Raw genomic sequence first — 26,494 nt, forward strand, 5'->3', positions numbered from 1 at the left:
GCACATGCGCAGTGTAACACCGACGCATGCGCGGTTAGTCAACATCGGAACGCAACGAGCGTACTGCTGTTTGCGAGTGGCTCTGAATGAGGGCCTTAGTTCCTTCTATCACTAGTTCTCAATGCAGAAGCTGCAGCCAGACTGAGAACAAAGTAGGGATGGCCATTGATCATCAATAATTTACAAATATTGATGGTTTACTACCGATGGGCAATAGATTTTTTTATCGATGGCAGGGAGCCAATTATTTTCTGCCATCGATGGCAAAGTGGAACCCAATGGTTTTTTTCTGTTCAGGACACAGCCCCACCCCTGAATATCTGCCAAGTCCCGCCCCGTTTTTTTATTAGCCTGCGGTTTGCCAGACACACATCAACGTTGGCCATCAAGTGGTGCAAACCATCGATGGTTCACCATAGATTGATATTGTACAATCGATGGTTATCACAGATGGTGCCCATCAATGGTAATCCACCGATGGCCATCCCTAGAACTCTAGACACTACAAGACAAGTCTGAACTTGTCAGTTGCATGGTTAGTGCAAGAAAGGTTGAACTGCTGTACTTAATATTTTTTTACTCCTGTTCCCAAAGGCTTCCCAAAATAAAAGTTTTAATCAAAGAGAGATGGTATTTAAGTTTATAATATACTTTATGTAAAAAAAAAATAAACAGACATTTTAGATAATCGAGGTCAAAGGTCACATCATGTGACCTTGAAATATAAAAGGCAATATTTAAATCTAAAATAATTTTTTAATGAAAATTCTGGTCCCTTAGCTTCAAAACAAGACCAACATGAAAGTTTTACCACAATTAGAAGCAAAGTTATAATTAGTTTTAGAGGACCTTGCGAGCATAAATTTAAATTTTTTTGTCATGTTTGCAACTCTGTAGCATGAACACCATTTGTCACTGAGGGCTAAAATTTTACATATTAAAGTTACTTATGGCGTCTATCATCCTACCAAATTTCATGAAATTCTGAGATGGTCGGGTTGAAAAGTTACTCTTTTTTGTGATGATTTGGCATGGAATGACCGTATGGACTACACAGCTTTAGTGCTGCATCTAATTTTTAAATGTTACATATCAGTGCTATACACCTTTAAGATTACAGTAATGTTATTTTGAATTAAATAGCCACATTCAATTAATTTAGCATTTTTTTAAAGTCCTGTGAGAAGCAGTCCTCAATCCCTTTTTTATAATGCTGCCCTGGGCTGTACTTGTTTTGTGACTGGTACACATTAATTTATGCTTGTTTTTTTAATTTCCACATCTCTGTCACAGTAATGAACTATATTTCTGGGATTAAAATCAATAAAAAAATAAAATAAAAAAAATAACACAACTATGCTATTGATATTATAATATTGTGGACTATTACACTTTGCACTCATTCGAGGGCCACAAATGTGCAAAACGTTTTATAAAATTGATCATGTGAATAGGTTATAAAATAATAGATTAAAAAAATATATTTATAAACTGGCTAATAAAAAAATAGATATAAGAATAAATAATAAAATAGTCAATAAAAAGGATTATACATTGTAAAATAAGAATATATTATAAAATATATTACAAAATAAATCACAAGAGTATATTATAAAATAAATTACAAGAATAGATTGTAAGACTATATTTCATAATAAATTAGAATATATTCCAAAATAATAAAAATTATAAAATATTTTATTAAAAAAATAATAAGAATAGATTCTATAAATAAATTCTACAATAGTTTATAAAAAGACAGTAGATTAGAAAATAGATTGCAAAAATAGATTATTAGAATAGATAAAATAAAATAGTAGTAATAAAAGAGTATAGGAATAGATTATAGATTACAAAAATAGTTGACAAAATAGATTATAAAATAATAAAACTGATATAAAATTGGATTCCAAAATAATAAGAATACATTATAATAATAAGGTTATAGCAACAATTATAAAATAAAAATAATATATTATTAAAAAACATTCTAATAATAGATTGCAACTCATAGATTATAGACAGAAAAATTTATAAAATATATATATATATATTATATATAAAAAAGTAAAAATAGATTCTAAATTTAGATTCTAAAATAGATTATAGCTGACTCACATTTGGGGAAAAGAGTGTGAAAGAAGCACAGCAAAAAGTAACCTTTTTAAAGGACTAAAAATGACCAAAAACAAAAAAAAATAATACATTTTTAATCAACATTTTCCGTTTACTCCATTTTTATAGTATACACCTGATTTTGTCTCCATTTGTGTTGAAATTGTATTGGAGCTATTACAACAGATAACATTTTCTTTACACATAAACAGAAGCAAATTGTATAATGAAAACTGAACATTTTATTGTTTCTTAACTACTATGCTTGTGTTAATATAAAATCAATTGATATTATATTGTGAAAAGAGTATTTACACAAATACAAAATGTAAAAAAAAAAAGTATCGAACATGAATATGCAGAGAACAATAATTAAAAAACAAGGTAAAATGTGATACATGCTGGACTTTTGCAAAAGAAAAAGCACTTCATTAAATGTTATACAATGTGGTTAAAAAGTAGAGTGACTCTTACTAAAATGATTGCAGCTTATGCCTTATTTATTTGTATTATATAAAGTTTATAAGTTTCATACTAAAAATTGTTTTTCTACATAAAATATACAAAAGTTGGCATTTAAAAAAAAAATTGCAATAAAGTCAGAAAGCTTACAAATATCAAAAACAGATATTCACGCACTCATAATTTACAATGATATGTTATACAAATAGATAATGTCACTACTAGGCCTAATAGTTACATTTGCAAGGATTGCTGTTTAGCCCTTCTCCTGACCCCATGGACCTTATTTAGGAAAGCAAAAGACAAAGTGCAATTTAAACATAACATTACCTATAAAAGGGCAGAAACTTCATCTAGCTCAAATAATTTGTGGTTCTTCTATTGCGGAAATACAAATCCCAGCACAATGTAGGCCTACAATTCTCAGCATTACCTTGTGGTTTTACAACAACGGAAAAACCACCAGCTGCCTATAGCTGATCTAGCCGGAGTGACCTGGTGCAATAGACGAAGGCTTAAATTGTATTAAATTAATTGATTTCTAACATCCTTCGCTGCATTTCAGCCATGTATTTATATCATCAGTATTTATTTACAATGCCTGATATGAGACAAAGCTGTTCACAGGATATAATTGTATTATGGGCCTGATTCAGAGCCGCTCGCAAGCGGCCGCTTGTTCGCTCCGAGCGATGTTTGCCCAACCGCGCATGCGTACGGATCGTAATACGCATGCGCGAACCAGTCAGTGCGGCCGAAAATCGTTTGTTCGCTAAATAGCGAATGCCTGCTATTTTGAGTGACAGAAAGAGGCGTATGTGGGTGGTAACAGGGGAAGGTGCTTGAAAACGGGGAGTGGAGATACGAACGCAGGGTGCTTAAAGGTCAAAACGGGCGTTTTAAGGGTGTGCATAATTAATACAGCAGCGTCATTGACCACGTCACTGGGTTATTTTATAGCCAGAACTGCTCGCAAAATTGTGGTAGCAAACACCAACCACAAGAATAGCGAGCAGTTCATACCCTGGTCAATGTACTCGATTAATCTAATAAATAGCGGACATGACGTAGGATGCGAGCGGCCAGGGGGCGTATTTTTTCAAAAAACTACAGCAAGTTTTGTTCGCTCGTTCAGACATAGAGGCCTGAACAGACCACAAGGAGCGAACGGTTCATTTGAATAGCCACCCCTATTTTTTGAACGAGCGAGCGCAAATAGCGTCCGGCTCTGAATCAGGCCCTAAGTGCAGAGAATACTCAGGGCTGCCAAGAGATCTTTCAGGCTTTAGTACTAGGGGGAGAGCAAGTGTGAGGTAACGACTGCATCTCAGTGTGCCATCACTGAAGCGGGCATGGTCGCACCATGATAGGGGTATGGCTTCACCACCCTGGCAGGCCTAAGCCCGCAGACAGGCCCAAGTACTTGTACCCAACCCCCCCTCCATCCTGAAAATATGGCAGATGTACCCACCGTCCTCCATCCATGGCGGATAGCAGTGTAATTTCAGGGCTATTAAAATAAACCATTGTGTCTGGTGATATTCGTACTTGAAGAAAATAAGGAGGTTAGAAAAGAAAAAGAAATAAGTTTTTCAAAAATGTTACAAGGCAATAAAATAAAATGTTAAAAACTCCTCTATATCCTTTCACGATGTGGGAATGTTTATGTAGATATGTGTGAGTTTTATAAAATATGTTTTAACAAGTAGTACAATTAAATGAATTAGGATATTTAATACGTTAGTGCAAGCATGGAAGTGTTGTACCCATGTAAAATGGTTTGAGTCTAAATCCAAGTTGGCTAAAGGACCTTGTCACTCCCCCTAGCCCTCTCCTCCCACAGTCTAACCCTAACAATTCCCCGTCAGCAGCCTAACCCTAACTCCCCCTCCCCGCAGCCTATCCCTAACCACCCCCCTTCACAGCCTAACCGTACATCCCCCACAGCCTAAGCCTAACTGGGTCACATGGCTGTGACATAATCAGAGGTCCTTTAGCCCACTTGGATCTAGCACCCCTAATCAAGTATCTACCCCTGTGAGTCAAAATTACAATTGTATGCCTCTATACAAATAATTATGTGACATTTCATATTCTATGTTATTTCCTAACTGACAAAGAGCCTAAGTAGTCTCAAGAGATTGCTATAATTCTTGCACATATAATTTCCTAAATGTAATTTTATCACAAATAGAACACAGTGCATGTATGTAATTGTCCAATAACACCAGCAGATGGCAGTGTATGCTTCTGTCTCCCATCTTTGAGTTTACTAGTGACTTTAGCAGATCTTCATTTGGAGGATGTGGTTTTGGTTTTGTTTGTTGTGTATAGTACTTTGGATTACAAACCAAGAAGAACATGTCGCTCTAGTGGTAAAATCAGAACTGAGTTTAATTATTTGTATACTAAAAGAGAAAATGTTATTTTGGGCATTACACGTGCTGTGGGAGATTATACAGCTTGTATACTAACTGTGACCACTGATCTAAATGAAAAAACATTCATTTGCGGGCTGTCCTATTTCCATAGCAGTAAATAGTCTGCTTTTTGCAGGACAGTGCCGATTTTCAGTGATCAAAAGGGGTTTGACCCTTTCGTGAAAAGGGTGCTGTTGTCATGAGTAATCAGGCAATGTGGGTAAAGGCAGGGGTAAAATAATTTCTTGGGGGAAAACGTCAGTGCCCAAGTAGATAATAAATCCCTTATCTGTATATTAAAGTGGACCTGTCAACTACATACTGTACAAGAGAAGCGACATTTAGAGGGTTTAAGTTAATACAAACATACCTCCCAACCCAACCGTCCCAATTTTGGCAGAACAGTCCCCTCAAATTGGGTCCGTGGCCAGCAGGATTGCCCCAATTCACAGGGAATCGGGAGGTATGCCAAAGGCACGGGTACCAGTGGCAGCTGTCTCTGGTGCCTGTGGCTAATGAACAGTGATTTTAGCAGAGTGGTCTCAATGGAGGCCTCTGTGATATGAACTCGACCCTTGCTCAATACAAATGCATACAATAAATCATACATACAACAGAAAGGTTGTCAATGAAAGCATGGGCGTGAAACAGATTTTATCCAGCTGTAATATATGAGTTTTAGCATTATGTCATGCTGCTAGCTGAATATTGTAAGCTGTAGTTATTTTAGCCAGTGTCTAAAGCTGGCCATACAACTAAAGATTATCTTTTCAATCATCCAACTAGTTGGCTGTTTAGAATGAAAATCTTGTAATGTATGGGACCAAATGACAATCGGCCGTTTGCTTCCAAACACCAGAAAACTAACCAATACGGTCGCTCATCAAAATTGGTTAAAGCCATTTGATCTCGGGACAGTCCTTATTTCAAAATAAAAGAATGTTGCTTACTACAAATGGTGACATGGCCTAAGTTATATAGACATAAGAAGAAGAAACCAATTGTTCTTGGAGGTGCCACTTATGTAGTTATCAAAGGCAGCACTCCCAGTGAACTAATCAAAATACTTTGAGAAATAAAATGCAATAAAGGGGTCATTTAGAATATAGAATAATGAAAAGATAACTAGTGCAGAGGATCAACCAGACCTCTTGTCCTAGCCCAAAGCTAGCATGATTTGGATTGGGGCATGTTCTAAATAAAATTCCCAATTTTTCCAATTGTAATGTTGACAGGTTTGGCTAAGGATGTATTTACCAGGTGATAAAGGCAACACAGAGCATCCCTTGGGCATATGTTAAACCTAGATATATGACATAGTACCAAAATGTAGAGTTCCCATCGCTTAAACATACTGGAAGCAGTTCTACTGTGATGTCACCACATTCTAGTGAGCTGATTGGCTGTGTTCTCCATTGTATGTTGAGTACTTATCTCTAGGTGAACACTGAATACATGGGATACATGTGACCAATATCTATTTGCAGATGATCAGACAAGTTATAACAGTGTTTAAGTGGATGTACCATGTTCTCTAGATGTACCATTATATTGAGGGGGTTCAGCAGCAAGTAAACTTATACACTGCAATACATGTTTATACGAAAATGACTTATGGCTAAAGGACACTATGTTTAGCAAACTATATTTCTCCCCGCTCCCTACCATCTTTAAATCAGCATGCTTGCCAGTAAGTATTACAGAAACCTTCCCAACATTTGTATGGAGGATGTTGGGACAGATGTGCGCAACCAAATTAGGGGGCCTGGCTTATGCACAAGGGGGCATGGCCTAGCGGGAAATGCCATACCCCTGAGCCACGCCCCACTTTCATCATGTTGTGGGATTGCCCAGCGCTCTGGTAGAGTGGCTGCTGGACAGCCCCCACCCTCTCACAAAGCTTGCACAGTGTGTATGGCATCATCCATTCACCGCTGTTCTGCTAGAGCAGCAGTGTCAGGGTGTTTCCCCCCTGCCCACGGGACACCATGGCCCGCAGGTGGAACAGAGGTACAGTGCCCAAGAAGCTGCAATAAAACCAAGTGCTGCAATAAAGACTGCTCAATTGACAGCAGTTCAAAATCATCATCCAACTCCAACACAACAATTTTGCGAGAGACTGTGGACTCTAAAGGGGCCTATCCATTAGCAGATAAATTGAACGACTGAACGATATATCGTTCAGTCGTTCAATTTATCTCCTAATGGATAGGCTCTGAACGATGACATATGCGCACTCCCGCGGCCGATAAATGTTATCTTTCATCTCTCCGACATGTTGGTCAATTATCGCATATCGCTGCCAGATATTAGAAATATCTGTTAGTTTATATGCGGTAAACGACGAATGATATTAACAGCAGCTACAGAGCGCTGGAGAGAAAAAAAAATCCACTCCCTGAATGATGTCATGCAATATCGTTCATCGTTTGTCTTTTGCCAAAATCTGTCATGTTCAGCACAGCCCCCGGAATTTTCAATAGATATCTTTTGTCTTTCATCGTTCAGAAAAACATCTGCTAATGGATAGGCCCCTTAAGTTCCTCCAATAGACAAAATACATTTTGTATATATTGGGATCTATTCCACTGAGTGAGATACCTGCGATGTGCCATTGCCACGGTGTGGAAATGCCAGCGACAGCACATCAAATCGCCCGTATTATACCCCGTTCTCGCTCCTAGGGGGCTGTGATCTAAAATTCATAATCTTTGCGACCATAAGGGCAGCATATTGCTCAGCACGTACTTACTGCCTGGTGAACCGTCTAATTAGATCAACCTTATATATTCTATCTATGGCCTGAATATTTTCCAGTATATGGGAACTCATTAAGGCAAGCAAAATAATAAAAAAAGAATGGCGGTATATATGGATAAAGGAGGGGGGGGAGTTGGTGGAGTAAAAGGGGTTCATTGCTAATTACAGAGAAGGTGCACCGATGTCTCTTGAGAGCAAAAAGTAGATGTGTTCTTTCAAATACTAAGAGCCTGATTAGAGTCGGGCGCAATTCACATGCAATGCGATAAAAAATGGGCCTATCAGTGGGCGTGTTATGGAAATGTCGCGGGTGAGTTAATGCAAGCGGCTGCGTTCGCCGAAGCACAGCCGTGGGAAAAGTAGGCACTGGTCAGACGGAGAAACTGCTCCTGCCATAGGAGGACGCACCAATCGGTGTCACAGCATGCGCGGGCGCTAAAGGTGGGCGTCTCAGTCCTTGCACATTTGGCTGCACGGATGTACACAAGGGAATGAGTTTTTAAACCATTTGCATATATCGCAGGCAGGCGACCACCAACAGACGCTACTGCGCTTTTGCGAGCGACTCAAGTCCTCAGATGCAATGTACGGACCACATAGATCTATCAACTGTACAAAACTAAAGGGTGATTTGCAACGTGCATCATAAATTAGGTCCATCTTCATTCTAGCCGTTGGACATGTTACATTGACACAATTGAAAGGTTAGACAAATACCATATATATGTAATGTTATAGATGATGGATTATTTAAGCGTAAACAGAAGAGGCACAAGCAGAACGACTGCAGGGTGATACAAAATGTGTATAAGTAAACTAAGACCAAACGTATTTTAGTCACAGTGTTTCTTGGAATAGGTTTGCTATCAAAGAATTATGTCGTGTATATGCCATAAAATGTGATTTCTTCGCTTTTTAGTGGCCCTGCAAACATACGTATGTAAGTGTAATGTGCTATATATACAACAGAGTCAGTTTAGTGTACACGACATTTCAATCAGTAAATAACAGATTAATAATAAATCACGATTTGGGAAACAACTAAAATAGACAAATATGCAAAGAAGAAGCAATTCCGTAAAGGAAGATTACCTTCGTGGATGGTGGTGGTAATTGTTAAAGGCTGTATTTGCAAATATAACGATTGCTTATATACACACTTAGCAGACTAATAATTAACTTATTCGACAGAAGTCAGGGCAGGTGCAGTTCCTTGTCTAATCCACCCTACATGTGTCATTTGGCAGAGTAACGTATATGTGCTCTGCCCCTCCATATCAAAAATGCACCCCATTACTGCTAGAGAGTGTATGTAACCAATGGGTAGGATTTGGGTTATAATGGCAAAATAGCGCCTTAGATCCAATTGTTCACTTTTAAGCCCCCACCACCAGAAATCTGTTCGGCTTATCCATTAAAATATTATATCTGTAGCCTTTGTGTTGGCACAATGCAGCATACTTAAAAAAAACAAAAAAAAAAACTGTATATAAGTCTATTGTATCTTTTCCTTGCAATAAGATTTCATGAATGGCCTTTAAAAATTTCATCCAGGTTAATATCCTTCATCCAGTCATCATTTATGTGACCCGTTTTCAGTAATGCGTCAATGAATTCAGAATCACTATTGGGAGATGAACCTAGTCCAGCATTTTGAGTAAGAAAATCAAAGGAACTCAAGTCACTACTGGAGTCATTTCTCGGAAAGGCTCTAAAATTTGGACTGGTTGAATTAAAGGCACTGGCTGGCATGGTCGTGCCTCCACCAGGTTGGCTTTGGTTTGCCAACACTTGCGATCTCATCTGAGTTTGCCCATGATTAAAGCCTCGGAGCGGTTCCATCGTTTGACCACTGCTTGATGGAGCCATCTGATTTACCGGGCTCATTTGTACCCCTGGGTTTACTTGGTTGGGCAGTGGCAATGGGCGTTGAGGGAATTGCTGATGACTCATCATGCCTTGGAGGGGCTGGTTGGAAAATTGGTTGTTGTTGGAGAAGGAGAGCATATCCTGCCTTTTTGCCTCTGAAGTCAGCCATTTCTGTGCCGCAGATGAGTTACTGATGACATTTGATGTCCTCTGTCCTGCTGCATTTGAGCCGTGATTAGAACCAGGTCTAAAAGGTGGAGGGTTGGCTCCAGGTGAGGCACCAAAAGATGACATATTATTCCCTGGTGTACCTGTTGAGGAACGTGGTAAAACGTTACCATTCTGGCTTGTCCCCACCTGATTTGGACTGGTTTGTGGTTGCATTTGGGTAACGCCATTGTATATAGTTTGCTGCGAACACGATACGTTCCCGTACATAGTTGGACTTCCCTGAAGAGACGGCATTCTAGAACCATGGCTTGTTGAAGAATGGGTTTGATTCTGAGGGGTCAAGTGTGTTGAAGTTAAACTTGTTACTGGTGGATCGGAGTTGACACCCACTGCTGACAAGCCACCTGCAAAGAAAAAGTTTATTCATTACAACCGACAGCGTCTTGCTAAGCATGGCATTGCCTGAATACAATTCCTGAATTGTTTTCTATTTGATTCGCTTTTCGGGGCCTATTTATCAATTATTATTTGCGAGATATTCCCAGCGTGTACCCACAAATAATAAGTATCCCTCAAATGTATCTACAGGGGGCTGCATCAGTTACTGGAGCAATCCCTCAGTTTTGTTCACAAAAGCAGCCCCCATAGAAACCTATAGGGACTGCTTTCTTGCGGAAATAATCACCAGCCGTGTAAGTGCGCCGGCCGTCGGCAAATGAGAGTAAAGTGATTGTTAATGCGATCACATCATTTTTACACATCGCAGGGAAGGGCTGTGTCACCCTGCATGTGTTCATGGGCGCAGAGAGGGGGGGCCCGGGCTTGCTAGAGGGGCCCGGCGGGGCATGGGTCCGGCGTCGCCCCCCCCTCCCTCACAGCAGTTCAGCACACAGCGTGTGCTGGGCTGCTGTGTGAGACTGCTCACGGCTGCTGCAGCAGCCGGAGCAGTCTCCTATGGCTGTGGGGGGGGGAACGATCACACTGATCGCGCCCATTCCTGCTTAGCACCGGGCTGGGGGGATTACAGCGCCCCCCTCCCCGGCGCGCTACAAGAGTCATTGTTCTTTCTTTTTTTTTCAAGGGGGCGTAGCCATGCCTCCAGCGATTAGGCCACGCCCCCTCCATTACCCGGGCCCGGCCAGGCTCTCAACGGCCCTGCATGTGTTCAATGATACACGGCAATGGTATTTTATTTCTTATCGCTGCAAATAACGGCAATAAAAAATTCTACTTTTTGGGCCTAAGACCCGATAATTAGTACACATGCTCCTTCGTCTTTCCAGTTACTGAACACACAATTCCTTTTGACATATCGCATGACGTACATTACTGTCTGACATATTTTATCCTGCTTCTCACATCAAACAGCCGCTGTCAGGAGACTGGGATGAATCGCTTATTTTATTCTGAACTTTCGGCTTTTATTTACTAACATATTTCTACAAGGCTTTCTCTCTTCTGTTTTGGCAGTGGGGACAAGAGCTGATTTAACAAGTTCAGTGATGGTGTCTGAGAGAGTTATAAATTACCGTTGTAACTGAGGAGATTTTACTAGTCTGCGCTGATCATACGTGTCTGTGCATATATAATGAGGTGAGTTATTGTCTAGCTCGTTTCACTGACAAATATGATTGATTGAAAACCAGGTTATTTTTGCCTTAAAACAAATTTCTGCTTAAAATCTACCAGCTATATAGATGGAATCACACCGGGACCAACAAATTGTGGCGTATACAGTGGACTGTTGTGTATGGATATCTGTAATCAAGTGAAAAATGCAGAAATTAACAATTTATTTGTCTAAATACACTGAGGGGGAAATCACGGTGACATTCTATAAAATCGTAACCTTTCTCCTTAAAATCTTTTTATTAGTGTCAAATCCACAAAAATGTTAATTGTGGTATACTGTATGTGTAAGCTTTGTTCACAGTACCACATAACACATCCATATGATGTTAAAAAAAATAAAATAAAAATTTTTTTTTGAAAGTGAAGTTAATTTGAGGTGTAAAGACAGTATAATTTAATATGCGACACTTAGGGGCAGATTCAATTACCCGCGGTGTTTACCGCGCGGTTAAATCTCCGGGTTTAACGCCTCGAGCTATTCAATTATTAGTTAATTTCCCCAGGCGGCAAACCCACTGGTAACGCGAGTTAACCCATAGATCCCGCGATAAGTGCAGGAATCTATGGGTTACCCCGCGCCTTAAATCCCAGAGGGTTCATTCGATACAGATTTTTCTTCACAGGCTCCTGAGGCTGAGATGAAAAATCTGCATTAAGTGCCCGCGGTTAATTAATCTTCCTCTTAATGAAGAGTCTGTTACAGGGGCATCTTAGGATGGGAGGGGACCCGTATGCAGTGTCCCAGTTCCACCACCCCCTCGTCCCTACAGATGCATGGTAGACCCTATGCCAGAGTCTACTGGGCATGCACATACCTGGCACCATTTTCCCAGTGATTTCTCTATTGAGGATGCGCCATTTTCCTGTAGATTGCTTCTGGGGCAACCACCAGACAGGATAAGTATATTGCATGGGGGCAGTGTGGTGATATGGGCCTACATGGACTTGGGGGCTCGTGTACACCACACACCCAGCACCCATTACAGATATGACCCTGGCCTGCTACCAAACTACATGTTGTGTAATGACATGTAACGAGCCAGGTACATACAACTACAAAGAGTGCATGCACTCTTCACGCATTCCTGATTCAAATACTTTAGGTATTATAATAAAGCTGTGTACACCTCTAGAAGATATAATGAACGATTTGTTGTTTTGAGACGAATTGGAACGACATATCGTCCACACCGTCTAGTGTGTAGCACTTCTGCGCGCTCCCGTGCGCTGTTCCTTGCATCTTCTCATCTGCTGTACTGCACTACAGACGAGAAGATATCTTTAACGATTTTGAGCAAATCATGAAGTGTGTACGCCCAACCGGACGCCCAGGCGATATGTCGTTCTGATCTGGGCTCTGAAGACGTCACCACAACCACTCTCATATCCTCCATTTTCTTTTCCTACAGTTTCCTACATCTTAACAATCGTTAAGTTGGTGGCATGGTGTTTAAAAAGCAAAAGATATATCGTTAACAATCTAACGATCAAACGTTACAAGATATATCATTCCATCGTTTGGATTATTGCATAGTGTGTATGCACTTACTATATCATTTGTTCTGGGGATGAAGGAAAATTGTAACGACCACCACATTGCTAGCACATCATCTAGTGTGTACCCAGCTTAAGACATGTATATGATATTATTATTATTATATGTCACTGACTACAGTAACATCAACATGACCACTAGTAAAGTTACAGCAGCCGCTACATGCCCAACATAGAATTAGTAATTTGTAGTTGTGGTTACCATGAATGAGCACAAATTGTGGCATTGCCTAATCGTGAACTATGTAGGCGGCATGTGGTGTCTTTTTAAGTGGTTGTGGTATGTAAAATAGTGTGGCCTTATATGGAGTATGTCTGGCCTTCATCTACATCACACTTGGACCTTATTCAAAGTTGGAAGCAGTGTGCCTCTAAGCGCAAACACGAAATGTGGCTAGGGAGAAAATAGAATTTTACTAGCTATTCTGAGTTGGCTGCCAATTCAAGAAGGGACCAAGGGCCTGATTCAGAGCCGCTTGTAAGCGGACGCTCGTTCGTTCCGAGCGATGTTTGCCCAACCGCGCATGCGTACGGATCGTAATACGCATGCGCAAACCAGTCAGTGCGGCCGAAAATCGTTTGTTTGCTAAATAGCGAATGCCTGCTATTTTGAGTGACAGGAGGAGGCGTATGTGGGTGGTAACGGGTGAAGGTGCTTGAAAACGGGGAGTGGAGATCCGAACGCAGGCGTGCTTAAAGGTCAAAACGGGCGTTTTAAGGGTGTGCATAATTAATACAGCAGCGTCATTGACCACGTCACTGGGTTATTTTATAGTCAGAACTGCTCGCATGGTTGCGGTAGGAAAAACCAACCACAAGAATAGCGAGCAGTTCATACGCTGGTCGATGTACTCGATTAATCTAATAAATAGCGGACATGACGTAGGATGCGAGCGGCCAGGGGGCGTAGTTTCCAAAAAAACGACAGCAAGTTTTGTTCGATCGTTCAGACATAGAGGCGTGAACAGACCGCAAAGAGCGAACGGTTCATTTGAATAGCCACCACTTTTTTCAGAACGAACGACCGCAAATAGCGTCCGGCTCTGAATCAGGCCCCAAATCTGCATAGGCAGCAAATGTGACTCCCACTGCCTCCAAATAAGAGGAGCAGGAATACAACTGGATTTACAAGCAGAGTAGGATCAGTGCTCAGTACGCTATGATCCTGCTATTAAGTCAAAGCTGCAGCAGTTGTACTACATTTGCATATTTGGGTGGATCTTAGACTGGTTCGTCGAATCAAACTTCATCAGCGCACAACGTGCACCAGGGTTTGAGTGTCGGCAAGTCATTTCTCTCAGTCTGGACAGGCACATTTGCGCACATTTATGAGGCCATCTTGGAAACATTTACTATACTTTGGCAGCGTCTACACCCCTTCTCCAATCCAGGCCCCCTTGGTGCAGGGAGTGCAAAATGCGACCAAATCCCCCATGGTAAAGACCACGCACTGTGAAAAGTCATGCAGGCGCAAAAAAAACAGCAAGTGTCAGGGACAAAAAGCTGTAACTTGTGTTTACAATCCGACCATGACTGTGGTACTATATGTATGTCTAATGGTGGGTACACACTACACGATATGCTCCCTGAGCGATATTGTGTAGTGTGTCACGGCAGGGTGTGCTCAATGTCGTTCATGACATTGAGCACAGCCGCTGAACGATATCATTAACGATATCGTTCAGCTCCGGGCTCTCTCCCCCATTCCCCAACATGCAGCAACCTGACGAGATCGTCAGGTTGGCCTGCATGTCAGCCCGATGAACGATAATGACGAACGACCCGCGGGAACGCGCGTCGTCGTTATCGTTCATCTTTTTGGGGTTAAAAATGGACGATAAAGTGGACGACTGAACGATATCGTTATCGTTCAGTCGTCCACTTTATCGCCCAGTGTGTACGCACCATAAGTCATACTTTATGTACAGTATTTCTACATCACACTATAATGTAATAGGTTCATCTACATCGCACTATATTTACCTGTACATTACACTATATATACGTCTACATCACACTATGAGGCTGAGTCACATGGTACCGCAACCACTTTAGCGTCTATTGCCGTAGTGGCGTCTGTGACTTTATGCTAATGCTAGTATCAGCCCTTTCCTTGGTGTACAGGTGTGTGTCTGTGACTATATGCTAATGCTGGTATCAGCCCTTCCCTTGGTGTACAGCCGTGTGTCTGTGACTTTATGCCAATGCTAGTACCAGCCCTTCCCCTGGTGTACAGCTGTGTGTCTGTGACTATATGCTAATGCTGGTATCAGCCCTTCCCCTGGTGTACAGCCATGTGTCTGTGACTATATGCTAATGCTAGTATCAGCCCTTCCCTTGGTGTACAGCCGTGTGTCTGTGACTATATGCTAATGCTAGTATCAGCCCTTCCCTCGGTGTACAGCCGTGTGTCTGTGACTATATGCTAATGCTAGTATCAGCCCTTCCTCTGGTGTACATCCGTATGTCTGTGACTATATGCTAATGCTAGTATCAGCCCTTCCCCTGGTGTACAGCCATGTGTCTGTGACTATATGCTAATGCTAGTATCAGCCCTTCCCTTGGTGTACAGCCGTGTGTCTGTGACTATATGCTAATGCTAGTATCAGCCCTTCCCTTGGTGTACAGCCGTGTGTCTGTGACTATATGCTAATGCTGGTATCAGCCCTTCCCCTGGTGTACAGCCGTGTGTCTGTGACTATATGCTAATGCTAGTATCAGCCCTTCCCTTGGTGTACAGCCGTGTGTCTGTGACTATATGCTAATGCAGTATCAGCCCTTCCCTCGGTGTACAGCCGTGTGTCTGTGACTATATGCTAATGCTAGTATCAGCCCTTCCCCTGGAGTACATCCGTGTGTCTGTGACTATATGCTAATGCTAGTATCAGCCCTTCCCCTGGTGTACATCCGTGTGTCTGTGACTATATGCTAATGCTAGTATCAGCCCTTCCCCTGGTGTACAGCTGTGTGTCTGTGACTATATGATAATGCTAGTATCAGCCCTTCCCCTGGTGTACAGCTGTGTGACTATATGCTAATGCTAGTATCAGCCCTTCCCTCGGTGTACAGCTGTGTGTCTGTGACCATATGCTAATGCTAGTATCAGCCCTTCCATTGGTGTACAGCTGTGTGTCTGTGACTATATGCTAATATCAGCCCTTCCATTGGTGTACAGCTGTGTGTCTGTGACTATATGCTAATGCTAGTATCAGCCCTTCCCCGGGTGTACAGCCGTGTGTCTGTGACTATATGCTAATGCTAGTATCAGCCCTTCCCCGGGTGTACAGCCGTGTGTCTGTGACTATATGCTAATGCTAGTATCAGCCCTTCCCTTGGTGTACAGCCGTGTGTCTGTGACTATATGCTAATGCTAGTATCAGCCCTAACCTGGGTGTACAGCCGTGTGTCTGTGACTATATGCTAATGCTAGTATCAGCCATTCCATTGGTATACAGCTGTGTGTCTGTGACTATATGCTAATGCTAGTATCAGCCCTTCCATTGGTGTACAGCTGTGTGTCTGTGACTATATGCTAATGCTAGTATCAGCCCTTCCCTTGGTGTACAGCTGTGTGTCTGTGACTATATGCTAATGCTAGTATCAGCCCTTTCCCTGGTGTACAGCTGTGTGTCTGTGACCATATGCTAATGCTAGTAGCCCTTCCCTCGGTGTACAGCCGTATGTTTGTGACTTTATGCTAATGATAGTATCAGCCCTTCCCCGGGTGAACAGCCGTGTGTCTGTGACTATATGCTAATGCTAGTATCAGCCCTTCCCCGGGTGTACAGCCGTGTGTCTGTGACTATATGCTAATGCTGGTATCAGCCCTTCCCTTGGTGTACAGCCGTATGTTTGTGACTTTATGCTAATGCTGGTATCAGCCCTTCCCTTGGGGTACAGCCGTATGTCTGTGACTTTATGCTAATGCTAGTATCAGCCCATCCCCTGCTGTACAGCTGTGTGTCTGTGACTATATGCTAATGCTAGTATCAGCCCTTCCCCAGGTGTACAGCTGTGTGTCTGTGACTATATGCTAATGCTAGTATCAGCCCTTCCATTGGTGTACAGCTGTGTGTCTGTGACTATATGCTAATGCTAGTATCAGCCCTTCCATTGGTGTACAGCCGTGTGTCTGTGACTATATGCTAATGATAGTATCAGCCCTTCCCCTGGTTTACAGCCGTGTGTCTGTGACTATATGCTAATGCTAGTATCAGCCCTTCCATTGGTGTACAGCCGTGTGTCTGTGACTATATGCTAATGCTAGTATCAGCCCTTCCATTGGTGTACAGCCGTATGTCTGTGACTATATGCTAATGCTAGTATCAGCCCTTCCCCGGGTGTACAGCCGTGTGTCTGTGACTATATGCTAATGCTAGTATCAGCACTTCCCCTGGTGTACAGCCGTGTGTCTGTGACCATATGCTAATGCTAGTATCAGCCCTTCCCTCGGTGTACAGCCGTGTGTCTGTGACTATATGCTAAAGCTGGTATCAGCCCTTCCCCGGGTGTACAGCCGTGTGTCTGTGACTATATGCTAATGCTGGTATCAGCCCTTCCCTTGGTGTACAGCCGTATGTTTGTGACTTTATGCTAATGCTGGTATCAGCCCTTCCCTTGGGGTACAGCCGTATGTCTGTGACTTTATGCTAATGCTAGTATCAGCCCTTCCCCTGGTGTACAGCTGTGTGTCTGTGACTATATGCTAATGCTAGTATCAGCCCTTCCCCAGGTGTACAGCTGTGTGTCTGTGACTATATGATAATGCTAGTATCAGCCCTTCCATTGGTGTACAGCTGTGTGTCTGTGACTATATGCTAATGCTAGTATCAGCCCTTCCATTGGTGTACAGCTGTGTGTCTGTGACTATATGCTAATGCTAGTATCAGCCCTTCCATTGGTGTACAGCCGTATGTCTGTGACTATATGCTAATGCTAGTATCAGCCCTTCCCCGGGTGTACAGCCGTGTGTCTGTGACTATATGCTAATGCTAGTATCAGCCTTTCCATTGGTATACAGCTGTGTGTCTGTGACTATATGCTAATGCTAGTATCAGCCCTTCCATTGGTGTACAGCTGTGTGTCTGTGACTATATACTAATGCTAGTATCAGCCCTTCCCTTGGTGTACAGCTGTGTGTCTGTGACTATATGCTAATGCTAGTATCAGCCCTTTCCCTGGTGTACAGCTGTGTGTCTGTGACCATATGCTAATGCTAGTATCAGCCCTTCCCTCGGTGTACAGCCGTATGTTTGTGACTTTATGCTAATGCTAGTATCAGCCCTTCCCCGGGTGAACAGCCGTGTGTCTGTGACTATATGCTAATGCTGGTATCAGCCCTTCCCTTGGTGTACAGCCGTATGTTTGTGACTTTATGCTAATGCTGGTATCAGCCCTTCCCTTGGGGTACAGCCGTATGTCTGTGACTTTATGCTAATGCTAGTATCAGCCCATCCCCTGCTGTACAGCTGTGTGTCTGTGACTATATGCTAATGCTAGTATCAGCCCTTCCCCAGGTGTACAGCTGTGTGTCTGTGACTATATGCTAATGCTAGTATCAGCCCTTCCATTGGTGTACAGCTGTGTGTCTGTGACTATATGCTAATGCTAGTATCAGCCCTTCCATTGGTGTACAGCCGTGTGTCTGTGACTATATGCTAATGCTAGTATCAGCCCTTCCCCTGGTTTACAGCCGTGTGTCTGTGACTATATGCTAATGCTAGTATCAGCCCTTCCATTGGTGTACAGCCGTGTGTCTGTGACTATATGCTAATGCTAGTATCAGCCCTTCCATTGGTGTACAGCCGTATGTCTGTGACTATATGCTAATGCTAGTATCAGCCCATCCATTGGTGTACAGCCGTATGTCTGTGACTATATGCTAATGCTAGTATCAGCCCTTCCCCGGGTGTACAGCCGTGTGTCTGTGACTATATGCTAATGCTAGTATCAGCACTTCCCCTGGTGTACAGCCGTGTGTCTGTGACCATATGCTAATGCTAGTATCAGCCCTTCCCTCGGTGTACAGCCGTGTGTCTGTGACTATATGCTAAAGCTGGTATCAGCCCTTCCCCGGGTGTACAGCCGTGTGTCTGTGACTATATGCTAATGCTGGTATCAGCCCTTCCCTTGGTGTACAGCCGTATGTTTGTGACTTTATGCTAATGCTGGTATCAGCCCTTCCCTTGGGGTACAGCCGTATGTCTGTGACTTTATGCTAATGCTAGTGTCAGCCCTTCCCCTGGTGTACAGCTGTGTGTCTGTGACTATATGCTAATGCTAGTATCAGCCCTTCCCCAGGTGTACAGCTGTGTGTCTGTGACTATATGATAATGCTAGTATCAGCCCTTCCATTGGTGTACAGCTGTGTGTCTGTGACTATATGCTAATGCTAGTATCAGCCCTTCCATTGGTGTACAGCTGTGTGTCTGTGACTATATGCTAATGCTAGTATCAGCCCTTCCATTGGTGTACAGCCGTATGTCTGTGACTATATGCTAATATCAGCCCTTCCCCGGGTGTACAGCCGTGTGTCTGTGACTATATGCTAATGCTAGTATCAGCCTTTCCATTGGTATACAGCTGTGTGTCTGTGACTATATGCTAATGCTAGTATCAGCCCTTCCATTGGTGTACAGCTGTGTGTCTGTGACTATATACTAATGCTAGTATCAGCCCTTCCCTTGGTGTACAGCTGTGTGTCTGTGACTATATGCTAATGCTAGTATCAGCCCTTTCCCTGGTGTACAGCTGTGTGTCTGTGACCATATGCTAATGCTAGTATCAGCCCTTCCCTCGGTGTACAGCCGTATGTTTGTGACTTTATGCTAATGCTAGTATCAGCCCTTCCCCGGGTGAACAGCCGTGTGTCTGTGACTATATGCTAATGCTAGTATCAGCCCTTCCCCGGGTGTACAGCCGTGTGTCTGTGACTATATGCTAATGCTAGTATCAGCCCTTCCCTTGGTGTACAGCCGTGTGTCTGTGACTATATGCTAATGCTAGTATCAGCCCTTCCCCGGGTGTACAGCTGTGTGTCTGTGACTATATGCTAATTCTAGTATCAGCCCTTCCATTGGTGTACAGCTGTGTGTCTGTGACTATATGCTAATGCTAGTATCAGCCCTTCCCCTGGTGTACAGCTGTGTGTCTGTGACTATATGCTAATGCTAGTATCAGCCCTTCCCTCGGTGTACATCCGTATGTTTGTGACTTTATGCTAATGCTGGTATCAGCCCTTCCCTTGGGGTACACCCGTATGTCTGTGACTTTATGCTAATGCTAGTATCAGCCCTTCCCCTGGTGTACAGCCGTGTGTCTGTGACTATATGCTAATGCTGGTATCAGCCCTTCCCCTGGTGTACAGCCGTGTGTCTGTGACTATATGCTAATGCTAGTATCAGCCCTTCCCCAGGTGTACAGCTGTGTGTCTGTGACTATATGCTAATGCTAGTATCAGCCCTTCCATTGGGGTACAGCTGCGTGTCTGTGACTATATGCTAATGCTAGTATCAGCCCTTCCCTTGGTGTACAGCCGTATGTTTGTGACTTTATGCTAATGCTGGTATCAGCCCTTCCCTTGGGGTACAGCCGTATCTCTGTGACTTTATGCTAATGCTAGTAGCAGCCATTCCCCTGGTGTACAGCTGTGTGTCTGTGACTATATGCTAATGCTAGTATCAGCCCTTCCATTGGTGTACAGCTGTGTGTCTGTGACTATATGCTAATGCTAGTATCAGCCCTTCCATTGGTGTACAGCTGTGTGTCTGTGACTATATGCTAATGATAGTATCAGCCCTTCCCCTGGTTTACAGCCGTGTGTCTGTGACTATATGCTAATGCTAGTATCAGCCCTTCCATTGGTGTACAGCCGTGTGTCTGTGACTATATGCTAATGCTAGTATCAGCCCTTCCATTGGTGTACAGCCGTATGTCTGTGACTATATGCTAATGCTAGTATCAGCCCTTCCATTGGTGTACAGCCGTATGTCTGTGACTATATGCTAATGCTAGTATCAGCCCTTCCCCGGGTGTACAGCCGTGTGTCTGTGACTATATGCTAATGCTAGTATCAGCCCTTCCCCGGTTGTACAGCCGTATGTCTGTGACTATATGCTAATGCTAGTATCAGCCCTTCCCCGGGTGTACAGCCGTGTGTCTGTGACTATATGCTAATGCTAGTATCAGCCCTTCCCTTGGTGTACATCCGTGTGTCTGTGACTATATGCTAATGCTAGTATCAGCCCTTCCCTTGGTGTACATCCGTGTGTCTGTGACTATATGCTAATGCTAGTATCAGCCCTTCCCTTGGTGTACAGCCGTATGTCTGTGACTATATGCTAATGCTGGTATCAGCCCTTTCCTTGGTGTACAGCCGTGTGTCTGTGACTATATGCTAATGCTAGTATCAGCCCTTCCCTTGGTGTACATCCGTGTGTTTGTGACTATAAGCTAATGCTAGTATCAGCACTTCCCCTGGTGTACAGCTGTGTGTCTGTGACCATATGCTAATGCTAGTATCAGCCCTTCCCTCGGTGTACAGCCGTGTGTCTGTGACTATACGCTAATGCTAGTATTAGCCCTTCCATTGGTGTACAGCTGTGTGTCTGTGACTAAATGCTAATGCTAGTATCAGCCCTTCCCTTGGTGTACAGCCGTGTGTCTGTGACTATATGCTAATGCTAGTATCAGCCCTTCCCTTGGTGTACAGCCGTGTGTCTGTGACCATATGCTAATGCTAGTATCAGCCCTTCCCTCGGTGTACAGTCGTGTGTCTGTGACTATATGCTAATGCTAGTATCAGCCCTTCCCCTGGTGTACAGCCGTGTGTCTGTGACTATATGCTAATGCTAGTATCAGCCCTTCCCCGGGTGTACAGCCGTGTGTCTGTGACTATATGCTAATGCTAGTATCAGCCCTTCCCTTGGTGTACATCCGTGTGTCTGTGACTATATGCTAATGCTAGTATCAGCCCTTCCCTTGGTGTACATCCGTGTGTCTGTGACTATATGCTAATGCTAGTATCAGCCCTTCCCTTGGTGTACAGCCGTATGTCTGTGACTATATGCTAATGCTGGTATCAGCCCTTTCCTTGGTGTACAGCCGTGTGTCTGTGACTATATGCTAATGCTAGTATCAGCCCTTCCCTTGGTGTACATCCGTGTGTTTGTGACTATAAGCTAATGCTAGTATCAGCACTTCCCCTGGTGTACAGCTGTGTGTCTGTGACTATATGCTAATGCTAGTATCAGCCCTTCCCTCGGTGTACAGTCGTGTGTCTGTGACTATATGCTAATGCTAGTATCAGCCCTTCCCCTGGTGTACAGCCGTGTGTCTGTGACTATATGCTAATGCTAGTATCAGCCCTTCCCCTGGTGTACAGCTGTGTGTCTGTGACTATATGCTAATGCTAGTATCAGCCCTTCCATTGGTGTACAGCCGTGTGTCTGTGACTATATGCTAATGCTAGTATCAGACCTTCCCTCGCTGTACAGCCATATGTTTGTGACTTTACGGTAATGCTGGTATCAGCCCTTCCCTTGGTGTACAGCCGTATGTCTGTGACTTTATGCTAATGCTAGTATCAGCCCTTCCCTTGGTGTATAGCTGTGTGTCTGTGACTATATGCTAATGCTAGTATCAGCCCTTCCCCTGGTGTACAGCTGCGTGTCTGTGACCATATGCTAATGCTAGTATCAGCCCTTCCCTCGGTGTACAGCCGTGTGTCTGTGACTATATGCTAATGCTAGTATCAGCCCTTCCATTGGTGTACATCTGTGTGTCTGTGACCATATGCTAATGCTAGTATCAGCCCTTCCATTGGTGTACAGCTGTGTGTCTGTGACTATATGCTAATGCTAGTATCAGCCCTTCCCTTGGTGTATAGCTGTGTGTCTGTGACTTTATGCTAATGCTAGTATCAGCCCTTCCCTTGGTAACAGCCGTATGTCTGTGACTTTATGCTAATGCTAGTATCAGCCCTTCCCTTGGTGTATAGCTGTGTGTCTGTGACCATATGCTAATGCTGGTATCAGCCCTTCCTTTGGTGTACAGCTGTGTGTCTGTGACTATATTCTAATGCTAGTATCAGCCCTTCCCCTGGTGTACAGCTGTGTGTCTGTGACCATATGCTAATGCTAGTATCAGCCCTTCCCTCGGTGTACAGCCGTGTGTCTGTGACTATATGCTAATGCTGGTATCAGCCCTTCCCTTGGTGTACAGCCGTGTGTCTGTGACTATATGCTAATGCTAGTATCAGCCCTTCCCTTGGTGTACATCCGTGTGTTTGTGACTATATGCTAATGCTAGTATCAGCACTTCCCCTGGTGTACAGCTGTGTGTCTGTGACCATATGCTAATGCTAGTATCAGCCCTTCCCTCGGTGTACAGCCGTTTGTCTGTGACTATACGCTAATGCTAGTATTAGCCCTTCCATTGGTGTACAGCTGTGTGTCTGTGACTATATGCTAATGCTAGTATCAGCCCTTCCCTTGGTGTACAGCTGTGTGTCTGTGACTATATGCTAATGCTAGTATCAGCCCTTCCCATGGTGTACAGCTGTGTGTCTGTGACCATATGCTAATGTTAGTATCAGCCCTTCCCTTGGTGTACAGCTGTGTGTCTGTGACTATATGCTAATGCTAGTATCAGCCCTTCCCCTGGTGTACAGCTGTGTGTCTGTGACTATATGCTAATGCTAGTATCAGCCCTTCCATTGGTGTACAGCCGTGTGTCTGTGACTATATGCTAATGCTAGTATCAGCCCTTCCCTCGGTGTACAGCCATATGTTTGTGACTTTACGGTAATGCTGGTATCAGCCCTTCCCTTGGTGTACAGCCGTATGTCTGTGACTTTATGCTAATGCTAGTATCAGCCCTTCCCTTGGTGTATAGCTGTGTGTCTGTGACCATATGCTAATGCTGGTATCAGCCCTTCCTTTGGTGTACAGCTGTGTGTCTGTGACTATATGCTAATGCTAGTATCAGCCCTTCCCCTGGTGTACAGCTGTGTGTCTGTGACCATATGCTAATGCTAGTATCAGCCCTTCCCCTGGTTTACAGCCGTGTGTCTGTGACTATATGCTAATGCTAGTATCAGCCCTTCCCTTGGTGTACAGCCGTGTGTCTGTGACTATATGCTAATGCTAGTATCAGCCATTCCCTTGGTGTACAGCCGTGTGTCTGTGACTATATGCTAATGCTAGTATCAGCCCTTCCATTGGTGTACAGCCGTGTGTCTGTGACTATATGCTAATGCTAGTATCAGCCCTTCCATTGGTGTACAGCCGTGGGTCTGTGACTATATGCTAATGCTAGTATCAGCCCTTCCCTTGGTGTACAGCCGTGTGTCTGTAACTATATGCTAATGCTAGTATCAGCACTTCCCCTGGTGTACAGCCGTGTGTCTGTGACCATATGCTAATGCTAGTATCAGCCCTTCCCTCGGTGTACAGCCGTGTGTCTGTGACTATATGCTAATGCTGGTATCAGCCCTTCCCCAGGTGTACAGCCGTGTGTCTGTGACTATATGCTAATGCTGGTATCAGCCCTTCCCTTGGTGTACAGCCGTATGTTTGTGACTTTATGCTAATGCTGGTATCAGCCCTTCCCTTGGGGTACAGCCGTATCTCTGTGACTTTATGCTAATGCTAGTATCAGCCCTTCCCCTGGTGTACAGCTGTGTGTCTGTGACTATATGCTAATGCTAGTATCAGCCCTTCCATTGGTGTACAGCTGTGTGTCTGTGACTATATGCTAATGCTAGTATCAGCCCTTCCATTGGTGTACAGCCGTGTGTCTGTGACTATATGCTAATGCTAGTATCAGCCCTTCCATTGGTGTACAGCCGTATGTCTGTGACTATATGCTAATGCTAGTATCAGCCCTTCCATTGGTGTACAGCCGTATGTCTGTGACTATATGCTAATGCTAGTATCAGCCCTTCCCCGGGTGTACAGCCGTGTGTCTGTGACTATATGCTAATGCTAGTATCAGCCCTTCCCCGGTTGTACAGCCGTATGTCTGTGACTATATGTTAATGCTGGTATCAGCCCTTTCCTTGGTGTACAGCCGTGTGTCTGTGACTATATGCTAATGCTAGTATCAGCCCTTCCCTTGGTGTACATCCGTGTGTTTGTGACTATAAGCTAATGCTAGTATCAGCACTTCCCCTGGTGTACAGCTGTGTGTCTGTGACCATATGCTAATGCTAGTATCAGCCCTTCCCTTGGTGTACAGCCGTGTGTCTGTGACTATACGCTAATGCTAGTATTAGCCCTTCCATTGGTGTACAGCTGTGTGTCTGTGACTATATGCTAATGCTAGTATCAGCCCTTCCCTTGGTGTACAGCCGTGTGTCTGTGACTATATGCTAATGCTAGTATCAGCCCTTCCCTCGGTGTACAGTCGTGTGTCTGTGACTATATGCTAATGCTAGTATCAGCCCTTCCCCTGGTGTACAGCCGTGTGTCTGTGACTATATGCTAATGCTAGTATCAGCCCTTCCCTCGGTGTACAGTCGTGTGTCTGTGACTATATGCTAATGCTAGTATCAGCCCTTCCCCTGGTGTACAGCCGTGTGTCTGTGACTATATGCTAATGCTAGTATCAGCCCTTCCCCTGGTGTACAGCTGTGTGTCTGTGACTATATGCTAATGCTAGTATCAGCCCTTCCATTGGTGTACAGCCGTGTGTCTGTGACTATATGCTAATGCTAGTATCAGACCTTCCCTCGCTGTACAGCCATATGTTTGTGACTTTACGGTAATGCTGGTATCAGCCCTTCCCTTGGTGTACAGCCGTATGTCTGTGACTTTATGCTAATGCTAGTATCAGCCCTTCCCTTGGTGTATAGCTGTGTGTCTGTGACTATATGCTAATGCTAGTATCAGCCCTTCCCTTGGTGTATAGCTGTGTGTCTGTGACCATATGCTAATGCTGGTATCAGCCCTTCCTTTGGTGTACAGCTGTGTGTCTGTGACTATATGCTAATGCTAGTATCAGCCCTTCCCATGGTGTACAGCTGTGTGTCTGTGACCATATGCTAATGCTAGTATCAGCCCTTCCCTCGGTGTACAGCCGTGTGTCTGTGACTATATGCTAATGCTGGTATCAGCCCTTCCCTTGGTGTACAGCCGTGTGTCTGTGACTATATGCTAATGCTAGTATCAGCCCTTCCCTTGGTGTACATCCGTGTGTTTGTGACTATATGCTAATGCTAGTATCAGCACTTCCCCTGGTGTACAGCTGTGTGTCTGTGACCATATGCTAATGCTAGTATCAGCCCTTCCCTCGGTGTACAGCCGTTTGTCTGTGACTATACGCTAATGCTAGTATTAGCCCTTCCATTGGTGTACAGCTGTGTGTCTGTGACTATATGCTAATGCTAGTATCAGCCCTTCCCTCGGTGTACAGCCGTGTGTCTGTGACTATATGCTAATGCTAGTATCAGCCCTTCCCCTGGTGTACAGCTGTGTGTCTGTGACTATATGCTAATGCTAGTATCAGCCCTT

At 43.7% G+C, this 26,494-nt stretch overlaps 1 protein-coding gene across 1 annotated transcript in view; it reads right to left on the reverse strand.

Annotated features, from left to right (window-relative positions):
* Positions 1 to 4,512: 4,512 nt before the first annotated feature.
* MAML2 (mastermind like transcriptional coactivator 2) overlaps positions 4,513 to 26,494 on the reverse strand; it is a 208,687-nt gene continuing 186,705 nt past the window's right edge. The window contains exon 6 of the mRNA XM_088456702.1: positions 4,513 to 10,201. Coding sequence (XP_088312828.1) covers positions 9,282 to 10,201 — 920 coding nt within the window. The 3' untranslated portion in view covers positions 4,513 to 9,281. The remainder of the gene's footprint in view (positions 10,202 to 26,494) is intronic.

Source organism: Taudactylus pleione, unplaced genomic scaffold (assembly GCF_031769625.1).
Source record: "Taudactylus pleione unplaced genomic scaffold, aTauple2 ptg000711l, whole genome shotgun sequence".
Classification (NCBI taxonomy): Eukaryota; Metazoa; Chordata; class Amphibia; order Anura; family Myobatrachidae; genus Taudactylus; species Taudactylus pleione.